The 26,569-nt window shown below is 37.4% G+C and overlaps 1 protein-coding gene across 4 annotated transcripts in view; it reads left to right on the top strand.

Annotated features, from left to right (window-relative positions):
- TTC29 (tetratricopeptide repeat domain 29) overlaps positions 1-26,569 on the top strand; it is a 179,814-nt gene that overhangs the window by 131,325 nt on the left and 21,920 nt on the right. For all 4 annotated transcript variants that reach the window (XM_072335725.1, XM_072335727.1, XM_072335726.1 and 1 more), the window contains one exon: positions 1,274-1,505. In XM_072335725.1, coding sequence (XP_072191826.1) covers positions 1,274-1,505 — 232 coding nt within the window. The remainder of the gene's footprint in view (positions 1-1,273; positions 1,506-26,569) is intronic.

Genomic DNA, 26,569 nt, shown 5'->3' on the forward strand with positions numbered 1-26,569 from the left:
TTATTGGAGTCCCCAAGGTCTTTTGAGGTGCCTTATTTCTGAGTCACTCTCTGAACTTGCTCAGCAGGCTGGACAATGCTGAAATTAGGAAACACTTTCACTAAACACAGGAATACCCTTTCTAAATCATGCTGGATATTTCTGAACAGCACCTTACATGTTACTGGTAAAATGCTGAAGTTTTCAGCTTATATGTATGTAGTTACACAGTCATATACGGTCAACCTCACACTTTCTTGCTCTTAAGTGTTTCTGTTGCCTAACTTTTGGCAGAAATTCTTTAAACAGGCTGATTGTTCTTTATTCAGGTGCTGATATCCCTAATTTTGCTGTCCTGTTGTATTTAAGCAGGAATTTATCTACCTTCTTTCCTTCCTCTTTTTTTTACATTTCAGACACCCTTTAGCAGTCATACAAATTTTGATCCCTAAAAGCAGTATCAAGATCAACAAGTATGAAACTAGCCTGTACTTCTGGTCTCTGTAACGCAGAAGGGAATTCCAATCTTACTATAACAAGTAGAGAGTGACAGGATAAGACATCTCTGAACATGTTTTCAGTCAGGTCAGTTTGTACCATCAGGGCAGCCATAATTTATACTCCTTTTTACAGGATTAATGAATTTTGGGTTTCTGTATTGTTCAGATAAATAGATAAAATCTTCGGATTTTCTCTATTTAGGAACAGCTGACATATTTTTTCCTACTATTTCTCTTTTTGTTTGATTAGGAATATCCCTGTCTTTGAGCATACATTTTCCTCCTGTAAATCTGTAGGCTTTTATTTCTGTTTCCATTTCATTTTCCATTGCTTTGTGTCCACTGTTTCATTAGCCTCTTTCCCTCCCCACCCCCCCATTTCAAATATTTCTTTTCTAAAATTTATTATCCCAGTGGTAAATGAGGAGTTTTCCTCCTGCAGGTATAGCAATGAAACAATGGTGATAACTCCTAATTGCCCTGACTGAAATTGATATTAATACTTCATACTGATACAGTGATTTGCATGTTCAAAATTCTGCCCGGGCAACTAAAAATGATCCAGTTCCTGATAAAGATATGAGAGTTCTTTTCTGTATTTTAAATGCTAGGAAACTGCGAGAGGGTGGTTTTCTTAATACTGTGCCACGAGTCATTCTGTGAGTTGGCCTCTCAGCTGCAAAATCTCTCAGGTGCAAGAGGAGCAGGTTCTAATAACAAGATAATATACAGGTGACTGCAAGTAGTTTTTACAATTGTTTTTGTTTTGTTGTTTTTTTTTTTTTCTTTGCCAGGGGAATTATGACCAAGCTCTTGAATATTTCACTCAGGCTTTTGAGGCAGCAAACACTTTAAATAATTTGTCCTTAGTTAATGAAACAAGAACTTATTGTGGCATTGCAAAGGCTCATAAACTGATGGTGGCATTTAACAGCCATATAGAAGCAGAAGATCCCATCAGCCTCAAATACTTGCTGGCATGGAAGGAGAACAGAAGTGACATGTGCACTGACCCTCTCACAGACGGTAAGACATTGGTTATGAAGCACATTAGTGCTGTATTGTCCTCAATGGTTAAGTCATTTTTCTTGTAGAGTTTTATTGAATTATTTCTTGTGTTTAACCCTATTGGATTAACCTTGTGTTGAATGATGGTTAGATTTTCTCCTTTGTGTGCTTATTTTAAAGACAGTATTAAATAGGTTTAAAAGATAATGTAGCAGAGAGAAACAGATATCAGTAGCTGCTCTGGAAAATAACTTTTTCAGTGCTGTTTTTCCAAAGCATCACAGTTCTGGATCTCTGAGTCCAATGCTGTGGTTTTAAACTTAATGAGAAAAAAAAAAAAAAAAAATGTTAATTTGAGTCAATTCTTTAGGTACAGCCAAAAATAAATTTCCTGTAACCCAAAGTAAGGAGTATATTTTGCTTAATACTGTGGACGTTGTAATGAATTGAGAAGATCTTTCTGTTTTATGTTTGTTATCCCTGTATGTAAGCAGCGTTGCAGAGAGGAGGGAAAACTGTGGTTTGTCCACCATGTTTCATTGTCTCAGATACAGAAGAGTGCAGAACTTTTTGTAGAGTAGACCTCTTTCTTCACTGACAAAATCTTCATTGTCTTTTTTCCCCCCTATAGACTATGTGAATACAAGTCAAACTGAATTATCTGTTATCAGTTTACTGATACAAGTAAACTGTATTGCAGTGAGGAAGAAAGAGAGAAATCTACTTTTGTTTGAAATTTTCTTCTCTGTATACTTGTGAATCTTGAGTAAAGTGGAAAGAAATCTGCCAGGGCAAAATCATAATACTCGCAATGGAAGCTTGGAGATCCAGAGTTACTGTTTATAGGTACTGTGTCCAGAATTCCTTCTGTTCTCCTATTCTCAAAATCAAAGAACTACTGTCAGGACATCAGACACTGGAAATAAGAGAGAGCTATGAGACAAGGGCATTCATTGACAGGCAGAAGAGACAAGAACTGTTTAGTTTTCTGGTGATGCTAAACAGGCAGGTCCTTTTTAAAGACGATGCATTTCTTTTTCAATGGCCATTTATGTATATTTATGATTTTCTTTCCTTGATAAGTGAATAACCAGCATTATCAGAAACAAGTTTTGTTAGCTGGCAGAGTTAACTTCTTCATGTCTCCTGCAAAGAGGTGAATTTTTAGACCTTCAGTACAGAATGTAGTGAAGATGACAAGAATGTCAGCAGAGATGGTAAAAGAACTCAATGTCAAGCATCTTTGCATACGTTTCATATGAGGATTGTTAGTTGTATCTGCAGTAAAGAGATAACGCTGCCAACAAAAGTCAGTGGTGTCAACAGCAAAAAATAAAATGTGGAGACCTGAAGGAATGGAACAATCTTTGTATTTTTAACATGTGCTTTACTTCTTTCACCTACAAGGTTTTCCATTCAGCTTTTACACAATTTTCTCTAGCTGGTTGTGATGTTTCTTTGTGTCCTGAAATGTGTGTGTTCCTTTAAGCTCAAGTTTCTTGCTCCTCTTTAACAAGACTTCAGGGATAAAAAGAGAGTTATCAGAGAAGCTCTTTATGTCCTGGCAAGCATGGTAGCAGATACAAGCTTTGCCTGCTGAGATTCTCTACCTTCAGCATTTCTACCTAGTTTACAGTGTTATTGATGGCATTACGATTTTCATTTTAGTTCCAGTAAACTCCAGGAACCCTGTGGCTACTGCATATTTAACAGCTCTTCCAGTTCAATATCATTTTTCTCATTAGCACTCCAAGCTTACTCTCAAGATACCCAGATTACATCCAGGAAAACATAGTGTCACACTGTCAGCACAATCTGTAACACTCTTCTTGTTTTGTGTGCCAAATCTCTAGTTAGTGCTGGCATTACATTGTTAATATTTTTCTCTGGCAAAACACAAGCTGGCAAGTGTTAGGATTCACCAGCTTTGAGTTCCAGGTACAGCCTTTATTCTGTCTTCCAGCAGAATGTCTGTGCATCCTATGATGAACTTACCGCTTTGGAAATTCCTGCTGCAATAATAGGACAGTATTTCTTGCTCTTTCAAACAGCTCAGCATTGATAATCTGCTAGATTTTTCTCAGTCTTTTTGAGGATAAAACTGCTCAAGACAAGATACAGTGGTTGTTCTTAATCCACAGGGGAATTTAATGAAAGGAAGAAGGAAGGTAATAAGTTTTCATTTCTAACTGAAATGGCTGGATTTTTTCTATGACCAGAAAAAAAAAAAAAAAAAATAGTTTCTGTAGTCTTAAGCAAAAGAAATACTTAGGCTGGTGAAGGGATGATAGCTTTTAAATTCAAGTACTGCCAGATACCTTACATCTTTCAGCAAAGACTTATTTTCTGAATCAATCTTTTCAATAACCAAGCAGGAAGAAGCCATAACAAATGTTGAGGTAAAGTGAGTAATTAATAAAGTGGATGTTTGGACCAAAAAAAGGGCTGTGATTGTCAGAAAACTGTGTAAATGCAAAAGTGATTGCATTTGTATCTGCTTGATTCAGTCACCTGACTTCACTTGTAGGAGTTTATGCCATTGTGGAATGGCACTACAAGAACAAATGTTTGGTGGTTTGTTTTTTGTTTTTTTTTTTTACCTCTGTTTACTTAAAGGTGTACAAATTAATTATCAACACAATCAGGAGGTAAAAATTCTTGTGGCTCCATGTTAAAGCCCAAAAAAGGAAACCACAGTGTTGTCTAAGGAGAAAGTGTTCCTCAGGCCTTTCCATACGTAATCTCCTGACTTGTTGCCTTCTGAAAGGGAGTGGAAAGCTAAAGAATTTGAAGGCAGGAAAATTTTGAATCAAATTTTGGACAGTGATTCCATGTAATGCTGCCCAGGAATTGTGTTTTCTGTGAGAGTGGCAACTTCTGATCCAGGTCATTGCATCTGGCAGGGCTGTGTTTCAGCAAGAGATCTTGGAAGTACAAAATCATGTAGGCATTTTTAAGTGTAGGATTCAAGTTCAAATACTTTATTTTCCTCATACTAAAAATTCTTCTGTTTTCTTGAGAAATGTTATGTGCTTTCAACCAAAATTTGTATTTACATGTATTGATTTTTAGAAAATTCAACTTCACAAAATTACTGTAGGATTTTGTGTGCTTTTTTTCATGTTAGCATGTTTTTGTTTGTTTTATAATAGCACATTCACAGCACAAATGATTGTCTCACCTCCACCATCAATTGTGAAGTCTTGCGATCAATAGAATTATCTTGTCCCATTAACCCTTCCATTTTTCAACGTGATCCGAACTATTTCTAGCATTCTACACCTGAACAGACTTCAGTATGAGTTAAAATGCATTCACAGCTAAAACTATAGCTTAGAAAATGCCATGAAATGAGCTTTCTTCCATGCTCCCATATATGGAGACCCTTAATATTCTTTCTCCCGCTTTCACGGATGTAAGAAATAGTACATTCTATAATACGCATGGGTCCTTTTTGTCATGTAAAAAGTCAAATTGTCATCCTATCTATTCACATTCTTAAAAGATGTGGCTGAAATAAAATTAACTTGGCAAAGAATGGAGATCTTGCCAGATTAATTTTAGATAGTGCTTCTCTGTGACTTCAACCGTCATTAATAAGGGATTATCCCTAAAGGGTTGTAAAATCAGAAGTAAGATAAAAGATTGCACTAAACAAATTCTGTTAAAATTTCTCTACTGTAACTTATACCACCACCATGTGATTTATGGGCCATTGTGATAATATTGTCCAGCAGTAGAACAGTCTGCTACATAATGTTAAAAAAAAAAAAAAAAAAAAAAAAAAAAAGGCTATTTTTTCTTTTTTAACCGTCTCTTCTTTCTAAAGTACACTAATTCCAGGAATCCCTCTAACATTGCAAGTCCTGCCTTTCCTCCATTAATGAATGATGTTTGTTAATACTTGAATTTCCTAATGAAAAATGGTTTTGATTTCATGAAGTAGCGTACATAATAAACTGTACTTTGTCTATCTAGTACATGTTCATCAGTGGTAGCAAGGTTGTTGATATGATAGTGTTTAAGAGAAAGGGGATTTCACCGTATCTTTTCTAAACTACAAAAATAATAAGTCTTTATACCTTACACAGATATGCATCCTTAAAACTGTTCTTATATGATATCAATGAAAAGGTAGATGCTTGTGATAGGAGATTCCTTTCACTGCACATTCCAAATCTGAAGCTCTGTCAAAGACTATGGTGTATCCTGGTACTGTTGTGGGACTTCCAGAATTGTGCACATGCCTACACTCCCTTGGAGTCACTTTTCCTGTGTTTTTTGTCACTTGGCTCATTTATTGCATGCTACGTAAGTACTTACATGTGCAGTTCTGTAGTTTGCCTTTACAGAAGGCAGATGTAGAAGTTTGTGTGGTGACCTTGCATTCTTAATAAGTTCTCATACAGTGTTTAAATTTGGTAGTATGGTTAGTGGGCTTTGCAACAAAGTTATTGAGTAAAGATAATTAAATATACACACTGTCAGTGAAAAAGCTAGACTGACATTGGATGGACCAAACCGCAATTTTCTTCTATTCGCTGCCATAAAGAAGGCAGAATTGATTCAGGTCCTCATTTTGAACGTGGTGAAGATGCCTGTGCCTTCTGAAGGCTTTCTGGGTCCCTCTGTCCTCTCAGTCATGCACTTGCTCTGCAAGACCCTGGAAGTGAAGTCCCTAGTGGGCTCTGCTTCATGACCCATGTGCTTATGATGTATGTCAATATAGAGTTGCAGGAATAGAGTTTATTTGGTTGTTCAGCACATATTGCTAGCATAATCAAAAATAAAGTAAAACAGGATTTTAGGGACAGATTTTGATGTTTTCTCAGAAACTATATCTGAACACAAATGAAGGGAGTTATACTTGTTCACATTTTTAAATAAGAACTGTGATTTTTTTAAAATAATGGGAAGGAAGTGTGTGACCAAGTACAGGCTCCAAGCCTGTCCTTGTACCAGAGACACAAAGGCTCAGGTCTTAATAAGATGTGTGCTTCAGAAGTGGCTCAAACACATCAGTGTTCCCTACAGGAAATCAGGGGATTCCTTCTGCATGCTTTTGTGCAAGTTATCAAGTAAAATAATTTACTCACTTCTGGAAAAATACTGTTGCTAGAAACGCGGGGTAACGCTGCAAGTCGATATTATTGTGTTCTGTACTTAGGCACTGTCTGGTTTTTGTCCCTGTAATTTCTTTATAAACGCTGCCTTCAATAACTGGTAATTTCCACAAAGGATTGGACCTAGGTCAGGACTGTGGATGAGCAGTACCAGATTTCAGAATAGGGTTCACAGAAAATGTTAGTGTTATTTGTGTATATGTTAGTGAGTGGGGTTATAACTTAAAAAAAATTTGCTATCATGCTGTCCGATGTGACTGTGTGTGTCCTTGTCATCTACACTTACATAAGAGCATCTCAACCAGAGCAGAATTTGGATGTCTCTTCTGAATTTTTCTGCCATCTGATGCTTTGTATGGAAACATCTAAATCTCACCATGCATTTACACTAGAGGCATCCTTGTGTTAAATGTTGTTGGCATCCAGCTGTGTTTTCTGAGGCAAGCTTTCTAGATCAGCAGTAAATGGGTCTCTAAATAAGGTGGATTGTTATTTCCTATGAAAAAAAAATACTGAAAGTGGTGTTAAAACTACTGTAGATATTGTCAGAGCTTTTAGTGTAGTGTAGCTTTATGCACTGAACTGGTGTAGCTGCACAGTACTTCCATCAAAAATTGCATTCCTTACCAATATAAAAAGTGAAAATCCTCAGGACAGGAGCTCAGTTCTGTTTTGATCCTGTGGAACACTTCAGTGGTGCAAAAGAAGTGGCAGCTCTTACCCAGACACATTAAATCACTACTGGTGATATCCTTGATTTGGATGTACCTAGAACTTTTAGATTCGCCTGCAGTCCAGAAAGTAAAAAATGTACTTAGAGAGAGAAGAATCATGAAGCAGAGTAGATGGCAGCTGCAGTGCTCTGGCAGTGTCCAGCTAGTTACAGGGCCAAGCAGGAATAACTGGTTGACATACTTTGATGTATCCCAGGGGCTTCTGCTTCTCCACATGTGCCATCACAGGCTCCAGTCCTTTAAAGCACTTGTGAACAGAGATGTCTCTGCTGACTTTATGTTCTTGTTCTCAGAAGGGAAAATTGATCCTCAAAAAGGACCAAAAAGCAAACTTTTGCATTTTTTGTTAAATATTAAGATTGTTGTCATTTAGTCTTCATGAAGAACCTGTTATTGGTGCTATCTGCAAACATGCCAACTGAGAGAGACTGACCTCAGGCCAAGATGAAAAAGGTTCTCTGCTGGAAACCCACCTTTATCAAAAGCTTCCAACATTCTCTGGACACGAAATCAAAGCCAAGACAAAGAAACTCTACTCAGTGCATATTTTCTGCAACAGAAACCCTAGGTCATCTCAGGTGTCACAGTTAGTGTATCAAACACCTTCTTTCCCCTTGGTCTCCAAAGACAGCTTCCTTTTCTTTTCTGAATCTTTTTCTTTGTTTTGTTTTGGTGGAGTTTTTTTGTTGTTTGTTATTTGTTTTCCCCTAAGATGGCTTTCCCTGCTTAGGCATATCCTTTTCTGTTAATCCTATATTTAAGTAACAAACAGCTTTTTCAGTAAGACTGTGATCTGAAGATAAAACTGAAAATGATTTACTTCTGGAATAAGCCAGTCTATTCAATAAGGTAAAACACTGTACTTCCACAATTAATGGGTCTACGGAACTGTACTTCTTTTGCCTACAAACCCACCTCTATTTTTTCTTTTCTGTAACCATCAGGAATATTTTGTGATTTTTTTTTAAATTTTTTTTAGAGTAGTTTCTGAAGTAGTTCTTTTCTTTTTCTCTCTGTTCTTCCCTGTCAGTTCTGTGCCCTATTTATCCTTTCTTCTCTCTCCTATTCTCTGCTTCTATATTGTAAATCTTTCTCTATTTTTGCTCCTCACCTTCATTCTGAGCCCCAATTTTGTGTGTGTTTGCAGTCAGTGTTTAAGGAACGTGAGTCAGTTAGCTCTATACTCAGTAGCCAGTATCTCAATCTGTACCTTATAAGGTATCTCTCTTGAGCTTCCTGCAGAATCAATAGGTTTATTTAAGAGTGGTGTGTCAGTTTTCCCATACTTACTGTTTTGGCCGCTGTTCCTTGTGCTTTGCATTTGTATTACTTTATGATTTGAGAATGCTTTGGAACTAATCACACTGTTTGAGCATCTTGGTAAGTTGGTTAATGGAAAACAGCAAAGTATCAAAATAGCCCGTAATGAGATCTTAATCTCCTGTGCAAATGGATTGGCTACATTTAAGTGTACAACTAAGTGACTAATTAGCTTAAAAAGATCCGAATGAATGCTAAAGTAGATGACCATTCCCCCAGGCTCATCCACCTGTTTCTCTCCACTCAGTTAAGCATTCAATATTATCTGTAATACAGAATATTCCCATTTAAGGGCTCATGTAAGTCTTGCAACAGAGTAAAGTAATTGTACTGTATTTTCTGTAGTGTGTCATTGAAGTACATCACTTTGGACACAATAGTTGCTACTACTTTATAATACTGATATTAGTAAGTCTGGAGGTAATTGATTATGGTAGGCCAACACAAAACTGTTTTGAATCAACTTTTTTTCCCATATTTTTCCATGGTTGCTACAATGTTTTAATAAAATGCATTTTTTTTCCTAAAAATTCTGGCATGATTTAGAAATGTAGTTCCTTATGGTTGTTAATCCAACATTATGTAGCCAGTATCACCTCACATGGAGAATTAATCTTCTGCAATAGGTTTTGAAATGGGAACAATTAGTGACCAGCACCTGTCTTATCTAAACCTTGTGCTTATTTATATGCTAAATATAGTATCTATGAAAGGAGACAGTGCAATCATTATATTTTTTATTTTTGGGTGGGAAGTGCAGTTCATACTGTCTTCTATCTACAAGTCCTATGAACACAGTGAGTTCTGCTTAGACATCGAGCCATCTACGTCTACACATCTCACTGGAGCTTCCAAGTAACAATACTTTGCATTCAACCCGTTGCTGATATAAAATAGAACTGAAAAATATAGGACTAATATTTTATATGGTAGCATTGCCGTGATTCTTTTGTGAACCCAAGCAGTCTGAGGCATAGAAGCTCCCAGTAGTTATTGCCAATGGAAATCAATATTTTAGTTGATCAAAACCAGGGGGGAAGAGAAATGCTGCACAGTATTGGTAGTTCTGGACTATGCATTGATTTCTTATCCTGAATGCAACACTTGCAACTTTCTCTTTTCCTTGATCCTTTTCTCCTAGTGGAAAATGTCGCTTTAGGGTCACATGGAGCCTCATTTTTTGACTCCAGAATGTTTCAGTCTTAAGATGCATCATTCTCCAGAAGTGACCTTAACCTCACTGGTTCTCTTAGTTTTGAGAGTAAGAATAAAGGCTATCGTATTTTATTTTGTTGCTATTCATGTAAGTATGTATGATTATGCTGAAGCCAGAAAAGAATTCAGATAAAACACTGATTATTTTGAGCATTAGGAAATCAACTGAAAGATTATAAGAATAGAGAATGAATTATTTTCTAATCTCTTACACACCTTGAAAGGGCTCACTGTTTACATGGGGAAAAGCAATACTTATGTTGCTGTATTAAAACTGGTAATAATGACTGCAACAGGTTAGCTGTGATCACCAGAGAAAGATTTTGCAGGCTAATAACTTTGGAAATTAATTTATGTAAATTGTATTTGGTTTTGATCCAAGACAAAATAATTCTTTTGCATACTTTGTTTTTAATGATTATATTGCAATTACATTAGCTCTTTAGAAAGTGGGTGTGTATGTGTGTTTATGTATGTCCATGCAGAGAGAGAATGTGAATGGCAAAGAAAAGGAAATGCTGTAGATATAGTAAAACTTACTACATCCAAAAAATCTTGTTGATTTTGGGGGATCTACACAATATAACGATCAGATGTAATTGAGAGAGGAATCTGTCCCTTTTGTCTGATGCAGCATCAACACTTCTAGGTAAGTGTGGATTCAGATAATTGAGAGAGTTGCTGAGTATGACATTCATACTGGGGGACATAACTTAGTTTGGGTAAGAAGAAGGTTCAGATTAAAGGTATTCTAATAGGTGGAATTTAGCATATTACGTTTTGTATTTCTGAAGAGTGATCCTTGAGCATTTTTGCCGAGAAGTGTAGAAAATTAGATTACTTGCTAGTCATGCTTGTATCATGTTTAAGGAACGATCTTGGACTTCAAAATGAGAAAGCTGCACAGAGTTCCAATGTTTCCGTAGGAAAATACGGGGTTAAAGTGGACTACATTTTAAGCAGTGTTCAGTTGACTTGCTGTGTGGGGAGAGACTGAGCAGTCCTGGCTAATGACTTGTAGGTACTGAATCCTCAGGTCTCTCAGGTGGTTTCACTCGACCAGTTTCAGCAGAATGATGAAAAGGTTGAGATAAAATAAACTGACAGTTGCTACTCATCGCAGGCAGCAAGCTGTACCCTGGCAGATGAGACCCTGGGAGCCCTCTTTTTTAAACAAAGGCTTTCAATGCAGTGTGCAATGAACTCCACACAAAAAGGGAAAAGGAGAGGGAGATTGGCAGCTGGTGACCGACAGGAGGAGGGAAAGGAGGGAAACTGGGAAACACGGCAATTGTTGGCTAATTAGAAGCCGTTCCCACCTACTTAATACCAGCCATTAAGCAGAAAACACTTTTCATCTTACTCTCCCTGCTACACATGACATTATACTCCAATCAATACCCTCCCACTGGCTGCCCCAGTGCCCGCAAATGAATACATTGCAGTTCAAGAATGCAGTAATTGAGTTGGGGCAGTGAAACTGCAGCTCTCACAGTCATGATCTCTCTCTGAAGATCCTAATGTAGTGTTTGTGATGCTTGGATAAAGAAATCAAATCCCTATATTGACAGCTGCCAACAATTGGCAAGTGGACCAAGTCAGCGATGAATCCCTTTTAGCCTTTGACTGAAGAGAGAATAAGTGTTATTCTCAGATTATTTTCCCCCACTTAAGTAAGAAATCTTGGTGGTTTGCACCCAGATGTCTAGATTTTTCCACGAATTTTTGAACTCTTATCCTTGGCTGCATCTACAGAATATACAGATACACATGTGTGTCCGTATGTATATATTCCGTAGATGTATAGATAGAGAGGAGCACATCGTTATGGACTGCAACAAAATGTGTCTGCATCAGTTCCTCTCACTGCGTTCTGGAAGGTTCTGAGGCAGTCCTAAGCTTTGATCAGCATTTAAAAGGTTTTTCGTTGCTGTTGTTTGATCAGTTGGCTTGTTTTGTGTGGTGTTTTTGGTTGTTGGTGGTGGCTTTTTGTTGTGGTTTTTGTTTTGTTTTGTTTTTTTTAACTGGTGAGTGGGCGTTTTTTGTTACTTTTGTTTTGTAGGCTGCATGTCCTAAGGCTATATATGCATATATACTCTTAAATTGTCTTTTAATGCTTTTATTTTAAAACACGCAGTTTGCACTGATTCAGTAGGTCCACGGTAGTACGTAGTGTGGCCTTAACCCTCTACTTGGAGCTCTTACCATCTAACAGTTCATCTGTTCCTGAGTAAGGACAGTTAAAGCTGAGTCCAGGTGGTAAGGCTGATACAGAAGCAAATGCATTGCTTCCTTTGGAACTGTAAGCCAAGTAAGGAGACTGCTACTTTGTTGTCCGATTCCAGCTGTATTATAATATTTTCATTTGCCCTTATTGATATTTTTACCATTAATTTTCCACTCAATTCATTTGTTATCATATATTATAAAACATGTTTCTACTACCTCTTTGTGTATGCTCTCTAGCTTTCTTCTAGTGCACGTTAATGACAATTTTAGCAAAACATTTGTCCTCAGCAGGATCCATAAAGTGGAAAAAATGATCTTCTGATGGAGAAAGCTGTAATCTAGATCTCTTGTGAAGATGCAAATACCCAGAATGTGAGGTTGAATATGATGAACTGATGGGATGGAACAATGGTTTTAGTTACTCTAGATGTATTTGGATAGGACAATTAAAGCTACACTCAATTTCTACGTAGGTATAATCTTCATTAAATTATCTGGTTCTAACATAATGATGGGACTTTGATTCATTTAAACACAGAGATTTACAAGTTCAGTCTTACTTTGACAGGGTGCCAATTGGTAGGATCAAGAGGCAGGCTAGGGGAAATGCAAAGAGCAGTTGGCTGTCTTTCTGTTTCTCAGTGCCAAAGCCTGTGGGGTTAATTTGAGGATACCCAAATCACCTTGGCAGTATCACTTGTAGTCACTTCCAGAACTATGGAATTTAATGAGCCAGAACAATAAACACAGGATCATAGAAAACAGTAATGGAAGGGATGTTAAGCAGTCATCTACTGCAGCCCCAAGGCAGAAGGAACTGTATTTTTCATATCCAAAAGAAGTTTGTCTTGCCTGTCCTCAGAAAATATCTAGTGATGAACTTTTTACAGCATTCATGATCAGTTATAAGGAGTGAAATGATGCAGGAAAAGGAAAAAATGTAGAGTGCCTCTGCGCAAATATATTTTTTTCTATGGTTCAAACTCAGTATCTGTAGTATAAGAATATTAAATCTATTTGCTTTAGCTTTGCATTCACCTTCAAAAAAAAAAAAAAAAAAAAAGAAAAAAAAAGAAAAAAAAAAAAAGAAAAAGGAATTTTCTGATGTGCTGGGGATTAGAAAAAAAATGTGGTGATTTCTGAGAAGTCTGCTAGGGTTATATACTCAAGATATTTGGTTAGATATGAGGAACATAGTTCCTTTTTACAAGCAAGGCTTTTGGGGGAAGGCAGATGGAAGGATCCTGCTTGTTTGTTTTTTATGTATTTTCCAGTTACATTTGCCAGTAGCACTAGTCTGTATCAGTCATCTGAGCACAGTAATCAGTAGACAGCTGTCCATTCCAAAAGAATGGGAAGAAGGGGGATTTCACCAGCAAGAAATCAACGGATTCAGAGGGAATGGATCCTGCTTATTCTCAAATGGTCTCACTAAGTGCTGGGGAACTTTGTTATTCAACGTCTCTTACATAATTCAGGACTCTTCCTTTTTAAGAAGTTCCTAGAGCGGAGAAGCGGCCAAATTTCTGAATTCAACTTGTTGAGTTAATCCACTCATATTTAATCTCTTGCTTGAGATGTAACTGAACTAAAAAGAAGTTCTTTAGATACTTTCTTATGATTGAAGATGTTTCTTCTAAAGCCCCAGATATGAGATCTGAACAGTCTTTTATTTTTCCTAGCCTGTGTTTAGATACTTCAGGAACAAGATACTGATTTTTGTCCAGGTTCAGAGTTCCTTCACAGCTCTTGATTCTCATAAGACTGTACTGTGTCCCATTTTGCCCCTTTTGTAAAGAGAAAACAAAATATATTTGCAAGCCAAATGGATCATCTTAACAAATGATCTTATCAAATGCTTTTATTTCCTTCTCATCAACCTGTGGTTTTTTTCCTTCCTATGGCAACTTAGGGTTTTTTGGCTTTTTTCTGGCCTTGAAGCCCTCCTAGTAGTCTCATCTACAACAGTTCCCTAGCTCCAGATTCGCAAGTCAAATTCTTTTCTAAAAGTCACTTCCATTTACTATGCTGAGATTTAACCATGAATGCCTCCCTTAGCAAACTACTGCATCCAACAGAGAAGCTTCTCAAAGCTGGCAAGGCTGCTATTTGCATAAAACTCTTTTGTGAATAATGTCTGTCTCAGGTTATCTATATTTGTGTCCTCTAAAGGATAGAATAACTAAGGGATGACAGTAGAGTATAAAAAGCATCAATCTTCAGATAGATCAAATCGTCAATAAAACCCACTCAAACTGCATCCAGCAAGCACTCCTCTCAAGGAGACACTGGTTTAGGAAAATGGCTTCATCATAGTTGAGCAGGAGTATTCTGTGGTACTGTAGCCAGGCAGTTAGTTGATCCTTAACATGTTCTTTCACTCCACATGAGATAGATGTCTGCTTGATTTTCTTCAGCCAATCTCAGTCACCTCACTCTGCTCCAGTCTGATGGATGGTCTCTCTTGAGAAAAATGCTGTGGCTTTTTTCCCCTCCTTGTACGTACACTAAGAACTGCAGAGATGCACACTGTTGTGTTGTCTATTTTTTACCGTGAGATGCCACCATGTGTGTTTGGAGAGGTTTGTTCCTGATGAAAAGAAGAAAATTGTCTATAAACTTCGTCTATTGTCACTCAGAATAAGACACATTGTCTGTTATTGATTTCTGGAAACCTGACCTTTATGGTCAAGTTCTCATAATCATTATGGCTGGAGGGGCACTGAAGACTCACACATTTTCAAATGGTTGTTTCCAGGGATAAGCACATGGGACCTGCTAATATCTGACATAAACACTTGTATTTAGTTAAAGGGAAAATGTTTTTTTTTTCCTGACCTTGTAATTACAGTGTACTCAAAACTTGATGGTCTGATCAAGAAGAGTGTTACATTTTACTTAAACTAGGCAGAGATTTCCTATACAAGTGAGAATCAGTCTCTGTGAATAAGATGAGAGTTTAGGAGCTTCTGAAGGATCACTATTTAGGAGACTGAAGGACTGTGCTCTACAGTTTCATGGTTTAAAATAGATCTAATAAATGAAAATAGTTTCCTTCCTTCCAGCAGTGATGTTTTAATTGTGATTCTACCACATCAAGGAGTTGAATCATCTACTGCAAGAATGAGGCAAAACTTTGGTTTCAATTCCATATATTAAATTACAGGTTGCATTTTTCAGATTGGATAACTGATGGAGTAATTGGAGTCTTGTGTTTGGGGCTGGTTTGGTTTTGGTTGTTTTTATGTGTTTGTTTTTATTTTGTTTTCCACAGAGTTCACTCTCTGGATTCTTCCTGAGTCTTCATAGTTCTTTCCTTATTCCAAAGCTTTATTGACTGATTTCAGTGCAGCTCACCAGGCTGCACAAAGAAAAAAAAAAAAAAAAAAAGGATATATATATATATATGGCAATTGCCCAGTTCTCTTATCTACTTGAGGCCCATCTGGTTCTTTCATGTTTGCTTTGCTACACACTGTATTATTAAGATCTCAGACTAGAGAAATTAGCCTTTTATATGCTGGAAGTGCAATTATCAAATCATTGTTAGCAAATCAAATCACACAGAAGGTTGGCCCAAAGAACAGTCCGCAGTGGTTGCCACTGGCTCATCCATTACAGCTGCCTCAAAGGACTGGGCTTTCTGGCTGGTGGTGTGTGTGTCTGTGTACAATGTACATGGTGTACTTCTCTGCATTGGCTGTGTGTGACAGAAGTGAATGACACTTCCCTGTTGCAACGTCACTCTTTCATTCTCATTTTCCTGTCGTATTAGTCATATCGTAAACAGAAATAGATGAGACCGTGATGTGCGCTTCCAGAATGCATTTAAACCAAAACCTGTAGCCTCTATTGGTAGTTCTTTTTACATGTTACACATCACCACAGCACCAGTGGGACTGGTTTCTGAACTTTGAGCAGCAATCCTCCTGTAAATGAGAAATTCTTTTTCATTTAACCTTAAGGTAATTCAGAATTTCCCCATTTTGCTGTGTTCCCTGGTGGAGTAATTGCTGCTATCATTTAATTGTTTTTACACACAAATTCCTGCTGCGTACTCAGCCTTGTTTACACCAAGTGCAGTTTTTTATGTGCATAGCAATTGCAGACTTGTGCATGAAAATGAGGTCTACCTTGAGAACCAGAGAAATTCATGGAAGAGCTTAGGATGTTACGTACAGTTATGACCACTCCTTAGTACCCTTTTTAGAATCACCGGTTTTATTAATCCTTAGGAATAAGAAGATCTTTAGTAGAGAAATATTTCTTAACTAATAGAGTACTTTATTGGAGAGCCAAGTGTAAGAGAATTAACTTGTGACGGCATTGTTCTGTGAGTAATTTTGGTACTTCTTAGTCAACTCTACATGCAATTTATGCAGACAAAAAATAGCCTATTAGTATTCTTGCCCTTAGTTAAATATAATGAGGATTCTTTCTCGCATGCTTTAGCAGCAGCAAGGTGCAGCAGAACATAAAATGTAAGAAGGGAGCATTCCTTGCCAGCGTTTTAACATTGAGGCCCTGGTGCAAAACCGGGTGGGTTTAATACGTGTCTCGTGACTGTCGCTCGGCATTTGGTTTGCTAGAGGTGGTCTGGTGCCACATGCAGCCGGAGGCCGAGGTGCCGGCAACTTGCAGCTGTGCCCGGGGTTTCCTTCAGCCTCTAGAGGGTGCGCTTTGCTCCCTCTTGATTACACAGCAATTTGCTCTGACAAAAGCAGCGGAGCTGGAGTATATATATCTACTTAAGCGTAAGCAGGAGCATCGCATAACAGCAGAATGCCGAGACAAGGCTCCTCTTACGCCCTAAACCGATTCAGCTCGTGCTCTGCAGACGGAGCCTCTTCTATCGCTGAATTGGATGTTAGGCATTCACTCAGCATTCAGACGTATCTCTTAGATGCTCACGAGAGAGGATGTTTTCCCCCCTGTGCCTGTCACTCGTGATGTTAGAGTGTAGTTTTTATAGTTTAGAAGTTATTTTCTTAATGTATTAACACAAACATCCAGCCACGCAGACTGAAATTTGCAGAGTTGGAGATGTGGAACAGAAGGTTTTATTTTACTCTTTGACTTTCTTAAAAATCCCTTGGATTTTTTTTTCTTCTTTCTTTCATTATTTTCTTTTCCTTCCCCCCTTTTCTGTGAAAATATGAAAGGAGTCTTTGGGAGCACAGCTTATCATTTCACTGTGATATATGCGTGCCTTAAAATGTGGTCTAAGTTTGCTCAGTGAAATTCGCTTTCAGGGTTTAGTAATACAGTTGCATTCAAGACAGAATAGAATGCTTATATTACTGCATCTGATTCAGAGCAATGGCTTAATTGTCCAGGAAAATGTAGTTATCAGATGATAAAGATATGAAGTCAAAGGCAAGATATGCCTGAAAACAAGAATTTTGCTGCCTAAAATTAGGCAAAGTTAATAGGTTAAATTTTGTTTATTGAATAAGAGAACCCAAAGTTGATTGATATAGTAATTTCACTGTTTGCTATGGCAAATATTTAGCTCATTATCAGTTTTAATAGCATTTTGCAGAACAAGCCTTTTCTTGACATGCAGAAAATACTATTAAATTTCCCTGCATAGATACATTGTTATGACATGCAATAACTACTTGAATATAAAGGGGATTAATAATTTAAAAGGTGTTAACAAATTAGGGCCATCATTAAAAATAGACTTTGAACCATTTTGTAGAAAAATCAGATTGAGGTAATGCTCTGCTCTTATGATAAAGAATTACAGCATTAATTCTGCAAAGTGAACTTATTGCTCCTATTCGTCTCCAAAACCCTGGAGCATTAAAAGACAGAAAGAATGAAATGATCACTGCGTTTTTTCAGGCACAACAGCTCTAATATTTCCATCACGGTTTCCCAGCTCAGCTTGCATGGCTGTGCTGGAGGAAAAAGCCCACGAACGTCACGCTTCCCTTTGTTTTGTTTCTGCTGGTCTTTTAAAATCATGTTGAATATTTTCAGTCAGTTTATATTAATATACTGAGAATTTTGCTTGAACAGCATCTATGCAGAGTATAAAACAAACATTTCTTCTATACGGAAGCTGTTCTTTCCTTGATTGTAAAATGTAACCCCTGGTTTTCTTCTTGCATTTTCTTTTTCCTTCCTTGCAACAACTGATGACCAGAGGCATTTGAAGGTTGCTTTCTGGCCCATTTGCAAATTATTAATTTGTTTTCTTTTCAACTTGAGATAAACAGAAATAATCTCTTTTGAAACCTTTTCTTCATCAGTTCATATTGCATCTGTGGGAAGTGCAGGAAAATTGACCCAGTTTGTTTTGATACAGGCATAAATAGGAAACACATTTGCCATTTTTACCCCTGACCATAGACATAGTTTCACTCTGGTAGGGATCAGTAGTAGACTCCAATACCAGAAGCAGTTCAGCTGAAAGATTTAAATAAGCTTTAAAGGGCTACAGCCTATTGTTTTGTTGTTGCTGGGTTTTTGTTGTTTTTGTTCTTTTTCTGCTTCATTCCTGTTTATTGCCTTTTTTCACACATATTTTGGAGAAGAAAACAAATAATTTCTGGGACTTAAGTAATAAATTTCACATTTGGAGGACGGAGGTACCAGGATTTCTTTCAGGCCCTGAAGGTAGCAAAATATTTGTCCTCTCCCTCTCTCTTATTCTCACTTGCCATGGCGGTCATCTCCCTTCATAACATTTCCCTCTTATCCCCCTTTCTGAGTCTTCCCTCCCCTTTCTTGTTCATGCTTTCTGAAACCGCAGAGCCCAGACAGTGCCCTCTCTGTTGCCAGGCCCTGGGGGAACTGTTTCAGTTACACCCACCTCTCAATAGCTCCACCAAGAAACACACTGAAAGCCCAGTGCTGACATGTTTAATTTTGATAACGTTTTCTTTCCAGTAAATTTGCTTCTTAACACCTATTTTCATCCCTAAACTCAAGTCTACAAAATCAGCACCACTGCAATGTCTAATATAAACAAAACAGTGATATTCAGCAGAGGTTCCAGTCATCTAGTTGTGATTTTTGCAGAGTCAGATAATATTAAAGCACCAATCAATAAATGATTAAAGCATTGTTTATATGATACCTCTGTTTCTGCTAATACTGAAAAATTGATAACAGTATGACATTTTTCATGCAGAAGTGCATATGTTATTGCAGCTAAGAAGAAAATCTCCTTTCATGTACCAGAGTACCCATGTTGGGCTTTCTTTAAAATCACACAGACTGCAGCATGATGGAAAAAGTAAAACAAGTAGCAGAGAATAATAGACTTGTGTTCTGAGATGCAGTTAGCAAGGGACGTCAAGGAAAACAAACTGTTAGAGCATTATTAGCCAGAGGAAGATCAGGGAGAGTATTAGTTTGCTTTACAACAGAGGGGAGAAACTCTTAATAGATGACCTAGAGGAGGTCAGCGTGCTTTAATGCTTTTTTTGCTTTAATCTTCACTGAAAGGGTCAGCTGGGATCATGTCGCAACCAGAGTTTATCTGAGGCACCAAAGACAGGGATCCAGGGCTCGGAAAGGAGAAAGTAGGCTAGGGAGTACCTGGAGGAGCTGAATCTTCAAATCAGATGGCCCTGAGAAACTTCGTCCTACACTTAAATAGTTGGCAGGAACATCCTGAAAGCCATTTTGCCATTTTTGAAAATTCGTGGAGGTTAAGTCAGGTTCCAGAGTAGTGGAAAAAGGTGAAAGTGAAGTGTGTTTTCAGAAGGGGAAAGAGGAGGAGCAAAGGCATTTTAGACAGGTCAGCTTAAAGTCCTGCCTTGGAAAAATACTGGAGTGTACAATCCAGTGTTTTATAGATACCTAAGAGAATACAAGGAAACATTTGGCAACCAAAATGGATTTCTCAAAAACAAATTGTGTCAAGCCAAAACAATTAACAAGGCTTCTGGGCAAAGAAGTTGAAAAGCAGAAGTATATATATAAAAGCCACAGCCTGTCTGAAATTTTTCACCTAAAATAAGCCATGCTCATAAATAAGGAAGTGTGGGCTACGTGTATACTATCAAGTGGGTGAATAACAGTATTTTTTTCCCAAAAGCAAACAGACTATAAAAATCTCTTTGTAATTGCTGTTAAAATATAAGTCTGTTTAGCATATGCTTTTACAGGGATCCAAGTCTGCTATACAGAATTTTCGTTCGTTATCTGGAAACCAGGATAGAGAGTATGCTTATTACTTTTGCAGGTTACACAAATCAGGGAAGGAACGTAAGCATTCATGGTCATGGATTGCAGTTCAAAAGGATCTTGACAAACTGAGAGACGTGTTCTTAACATGTGTGGTGTGTATATAAACAAGAATAATCTAGTGCGTAGTTATAAAAAGGGAGTAAGTGCTGATTTTGATGTGGAGGAAAGAAACAAACAACAAAAATAGTCTTGCACTAAATCCCAAACTGAACCAGAACCAAATGTCAGTTTAACAACTGCAAACCTCTTACAAGGGTTGATGACCCCTGATGTAATCCTACTAAATACTGACAAGGTCTCAGCTTATTATTGCAGCAGTTCTGGTTATCATGCTCTATGAAGCATGCAAACTGTAGAAAGAATTCAGTAAGATTAAACAAAAACTAGAAGTTATGAGTGACCAAAAGATAAATAGTAGATTTTGAGCTTCTGTACCTACAGAAGAGACCAAGGGGAGACCTAATAGCATATTTCAGATACATAGAATTTGAAGAAGAGGAGAAAATAAATCATCATCCTTTCTCTTTTTCCATGGTAGGTTGAAATATAAGTAGCGGTCCAGAGAAAAAAAAAAAAAAAAAAAAAAGTGCAGTCAACTAGAAGGATGATTCTGATTAACCATAGGGAAAAACATTGTAATTGTTTGAGGAATTGACTGTGTGATGTCTGTCAGAGCCACATTTCTAGTTGCCATCAAAATGATGTGTGATTGTTTTATTCTATTTTTATTCATTCATATCAGAAAATAAGAATAGAAGTATTTTCAACATGCTTTAACTCTGGAGATAAGGCGGTGAAATACCAGGCCACACCTCCAATGGCCTAACAGTGAGAAAGCAAGGGAAAAATAGTTTCCTCAGAACAAAGAAACTTGCCCAACCTCTCTTAGTAGGAAAGTCCTTATTTCATAGAATGGCCTGGGTTGAAAAAAACCTCAAAGATGATCCAGCTTCAACCTCCCTGTTGTGGGCTGTCGCCAGCCACCAGACCAGGCAGGCTGCCCAGAGCCCATCCAGCCTTGCTTTTATTTCCAAATAAAATGCAAATTATTGGAATTTCTTGTGCTTCGGCTTGCTTATCAGTGAAATCAGCTCTAAGGTGTTATTTTTTTGTGAAATAACTTTCCAAAATATTTCTCAACTTAAGGAAAATGAGTATTACTAAGGGATGAGTATTCCTCTACTAACCCCTTTCATTTCCTCATCCTTTCCACCTTTAAGACTCTCCAGTTCTTTCATCTCATTCCTCTTCTTGTCCTCTGCAGAAACCATTCTGAGGCTACCAAAGTTGCAGCCTATGCTCTTTCCTCCTTCCACTTCCTATGCCTCCTCTCTGGCTAGAACAGCAAGCCCACCTTGTCAGCCTGCTTGAACTGCACTGCCATGCGTTGTTTGCTCACTTTCCTGCCCTACCCATTTTTTCTTTTTGCTTTATCAGGCTCTGGGTTGCTGGGACTACAGGGAGTAAATGCAGTCATTTTGAGCTTCTGTCTGTGTTTTCTTCCAGAACAGCAGCTCTTTAGGGCTTATCTATATACGTGACCTCATGTTCTCCTGCTATTAATGGCACTTTCATGAACATACTGACTAGGCAAGTTGTGGAAGTTTGTCTTGTTTCATTTTTCTTTTTTACCTTCAGGTACATTTTCCAATACAAATCCTTAGGAGATCTTATGTATTCTAAATAGGCAACTTCCCTTTTTGCTGTTCCTTGGGACATGTGCCTAAAAAAAGTGAAAAGCCTGTCCTAAGGGATCAGCCAAACAGTGTCTTCAACATCCCTTCTGCACAGAATTCAAAGGAGTATATGGGCAGCTTTGGCCAGAAAGGGTGGGAGGCAGGGTGTGAATCAGTATATTCCTCAGGGTTTTTCACAAGAGGTTTCATTACAAAATTGGAGTAATAGATAGTTGTGTGTATGTGTGCATGTACTGGTGAATGTGTTGGGTTTTGGTGGTTTTTTTTCTGTGATTAGTAAGGAAAAAAAGAACAACCCTATGAGTGAGGTGCAACTACTGAATGCTTTCTACGACGTCTTTATGCCCTGTCCTGGTGTTGTGAGGAGCAGTGAAACTGCTAACTCTTGTGTAGAAGTTATTTCAGAAAATCTGAATGTGGCATCCCCCATTTATCCCAAATTCTATTTAAAATGTATCTGAAGTAACTTCCGGTAGTGCTGTGAGTACCATGAGGAGCTTAGAAGTAATAATTTGGGCTGGATGTTATTTCCTACTTTCTTGTTCTTAGGATATTTCAGGAAACTTCTCCGATCCTCCTGCGAATCAATCTCACCTTGCTATATTTTCTAAATAATGTGCTGATATGATTATGGTTTTAATGTTACTCCAAGGTAAAATATCCTGATATATGTATTTTATTGAGTTCTAGAGCCACTAGTAATTAGCAACCAAAGATGAACACATGCTGTAATTGAAATGCTTGTGTCAACTGATAGATATAAACCAAGAAATGTATTTTCTTGTTAAATATTTTCTATGCAGTCACAAGGCTGTTTCTCTTGTCCCTATAAATTTTGATATATTATTATTATTCTCATTAAAAATGTTTCTATTCTACTATAACCCATTTTTGAACTTCAGTCATGAGTAACGACTTACAATGAATTGAACATAAATTCTATTGGTTTGCAATCTTTTCTCCCTCTGCTGGCTATTGGGGGATCTATAGCCAAAAAAGCTGAGGTAAACTTGAAGGTAAACTAAGCAAGTATAAAATGCAGGAGATAATTTATGTTTCAAAATATTATTTAAAAAATCTTGAGCATCTTTTGGTCTGCAGAAATGTTTATAGATTTGAAATTCAGAGCAGTATTTGAAAAATGCATTGAGAGTGCACTCCTTTATGGTTAAAATGTATTTGTAGTTTTACCAGTTTCCTACAAGCATTTAAACTATGTGCACACTTACATTCTGGGGGAAGAAGAGGGGAGGAAAAGGGCTGTAGAAAGATGAAAGTTGATTCAGAGTTTGACTTAATAAATGCAACAATCAAATATGAGGGCTTTTTGTAAACAAAGATAAGTGACACCAGCCCAAGGCTGAACTTAAAGTCAAAGAAGGTGTTCCCGCACAGTAAAGCAGTGTATCTAGCAAACTAGAGAAATACTATCTTTGGAGGAAAAATTCTCCAAAGATTTTTATGCCACTTTTAATAGACAACAGCAAGCTAGCTGTACCTCAGGACATGATCGGTCCTTTTGAACTGAATTTGTTCAGTGCTTTTTTGTTCTACAGTGCTGCCTGCAAGCATTCCATGTTGTGAGGCTCTGAGTTTGGCAGTTGTATTTCTTTGTTATATTTTCATCATGTGAGATTAAAAAGCCACGAATAAGTGATATAATGGGAACAAATGTTACCTGTGTCTGAACAGGAGGAGAAAAAGCCCTCAGCTCTTCTGAATCTATGTTCTTATTTATCTTTAAATTGTTTGAAATGTTTTGAGAGTATAGTTTTTAATTCATTGCTTAGCCAGTGTGCCTTTCCACCAGAAGTGGAGTTCAGAAGCCACCTTAGGAATAACATTTCTCAGGATAGCTGAGGTTGAGGCTGTAGAGTATATTCAGACTCAGTAGGAGAGGATGAAGATTGCATTGCTCTCGAGTAGCCCCTGGAGGTTAGCTTGGAGCAGCAGTACGACTTTGGAGGAAGCTGTCAGCCCTCTGGGCTACAGGAATGTGCTGTTTTTAATAAGTATGTTGCACAAGACAGTAGCTCTGAGTTTGTGTGCTTTCTCTCAAGAAACTCTTTAGAAAATAATAATAATGATGATTATGTCCAAAGCTGCGTGGTTTATTCCTGAAGTATAGTCTGTGTTCAAAATACCAAACTGTTATAGATGTTTTAAATGTGAATAGAGCCTAAATAAAACATATCAGTTTGGTTCATCCCATATTCAGGGAGTTTAATTCCAGCTCTGTTTTGTTTTAGTGCTTACAGTGGAGTTAGAGACATGGGGATAATTTTGTCCCATTCTACAGTGGATTTTCAGCAAAATATTTAACCTAATAAATTGACGTATTTATTTTTGTGGGGTAGGATCTGAAAGAAGAATAAAAGGATAGGGGCTATTGATAAGAATGTTCTAAATGTCACAATGCCATATATATTGCAATAACGTTCAGAATGTGGAAGGCAGCAAACTTTGAGGTTATTGTGTGCAACTTGTACTTTCGTGTCTTGCAGTGTGGTCTCAATCAAAATACAGGCACATCATTTATCTTGTGTTTTCCAAAATTTAGCTGCTTATGCTTTTGTCAGTTGGCTGCTGAAAAGTTAGACCTTTTTATCAGACAGTAAAACTGAGCATGTTGTTATTGTATTAAGCAATATTCAGATGTCCACTGCTAGCAGTTGAGTGGAATAGATTATGCAGTGCTTTATATATGGCATAATGCGATAAAGAATACCTTGTATTTTATGTAGGTCATTCCACAAGTAATGCCTCCTATTTACTTGCATGGAAACTATGGCATATACAAACAGCATAATAGTGCTCTAATAGAGCAAGTTCTCAGCTACAAAGTGTTGTTTTTCAACATAGTAACCACTGTTAGCTGTGCGTTTTCACCAGCATGGCTGTCTGAAACGTGGCTTGTCTTTCACATCGCTGTCACCATTGCTGAAATGCACCACCCACTGCCTATCTGTGTTTGCATCCACTGTTTGGTCTCCATAAACATTCAGCAAGCTTCAGGAAATGTCAGTAGGTGCTGTTTTCTCGACATGGAAGAAAATAGTTCTACTCCTTTACTTCATACCCACTAGCCAGTCAGATGCCATTTTGCCAGACTGCCCCTCTGCTGCCACAGCAACAACATGGAATGGAATGTTGGTGGGAAGGTTCAGCCTCTACTGCTAAATCACCAACAGTCACCTCTGACACTGTGGGCCAACATAATTAAATAGGAGGCATTATTTTTGGAGTAGCCAGTGTACTTTACATGTGCTTTATGGTTACAAAATCTTGTAGATGAAGTATTTGTAGGCTTGGTTCACTGATATTATCATTGAATTTGTACGGTCATGCTGCAATTCCTGCAGAACATCATTGATGAACATGTCTAAAAGGAGACCACAGAATTGCTTAGCTTTTGGTTTCCAAAGAAATGCTAACCTTCCAGATATGAAGAATGAAGTCTGGTTTGTCCTAAAGCTGTTGTGAATGAGAGGTTATACAGATGTATATGATAATGATGAACAGAGATCAGAGAGACCAGAACATCAAGGGAAAGAGAAAGGAGAATTAAGAGATCAAAGATTGTGGAGAAACTGTATGGAGTGATGGCTTTGTCTTTTCTGTCAAAAAAGGTGTGTATTTATAGTAAAAGAAAAACTAACAGTAGAATTAGTTGTTGTCCAGTAGAAGATAGATAAAGCTCTGTAGCTTTTGCTCTGCTGTGGATGAAGTGATTCAAATGCACAAGTGAATGGTAACAGCTCTGCCCATTGTTTCCCTTTTTGCAAAACATTAAGATCATTTCAAGGAATGAGCACTGATGAAAATTACTTTGAAATTTCCTGGTTTATTTCATTCAGCACCATTCAGAGATGAAAAGCCTAACAGTAAAGGGCAGCTTAACTTGGATAAAAATGGTGAAGTTTGATTTTCACACCAAACGACACTTGGCAATACAGCAAGAATTCAGACTATCAGAAAAACATATAGCAATTAACTGGGGAGACCAAGGCACTGAGATTTGTGCAATATGAGGCAGGAGTTTATTTCCCTCTTGGCCACTGATTTGTTTTGTAAATTTTGGAAGCTCTTCAACCTTGGTGATTCTATGATTCTATGTTCTTTCTGATATTTTTTATTGTTTCTTAAATAATCACTGGAAAGAACAGTTATTCACTAATTCTTGTCTTAACATGTCATTATTCAAGAAGAGAAAAGAGCTTATTGAAGTCTAAGGTCAGTTCTCTTTAATATTGACTATTTTTGTATGTAGGCAATGAATGTGATACCTAAATATTTAAAGTAGTTTGAGACAGTTATCCCTTATTCACAGGAAGCACACTTTATTTTTAAGAACCCTAAGGAGAGAATGAAATCTGTGTATTTTTGGAGGTTTTGAAAGGGTATGTAGGAAAATTATCTGTCAAAAATGGTACTTGTACAGCAATTCTGACTAAAAGTTTCAGGACTGTTTTTTGGTGTTTTTTGTTTTGTTGGTTTTTTTTTTTTTTAATTATTTTATGCTTCCTGGTTTTTGGTGAAAGTTGTGGTATTAAACG

This window comes from Excalfactoria chinensis, chromosome 4 (genome assembly GCF_039878825.1).
Source record: "Excalfactoria chinensis isolate bCotChi1 chromosome 4, bCotChi1.hap2, whole genome shotgun sequence".
Classification (NCBI taxonomy): domain Eukaryota; kingdom Metazoa; phylum Chordata; class Aves; order Galliformes; family Phasianidae; genus Excalfactoria; species Excalfactoria chinensis.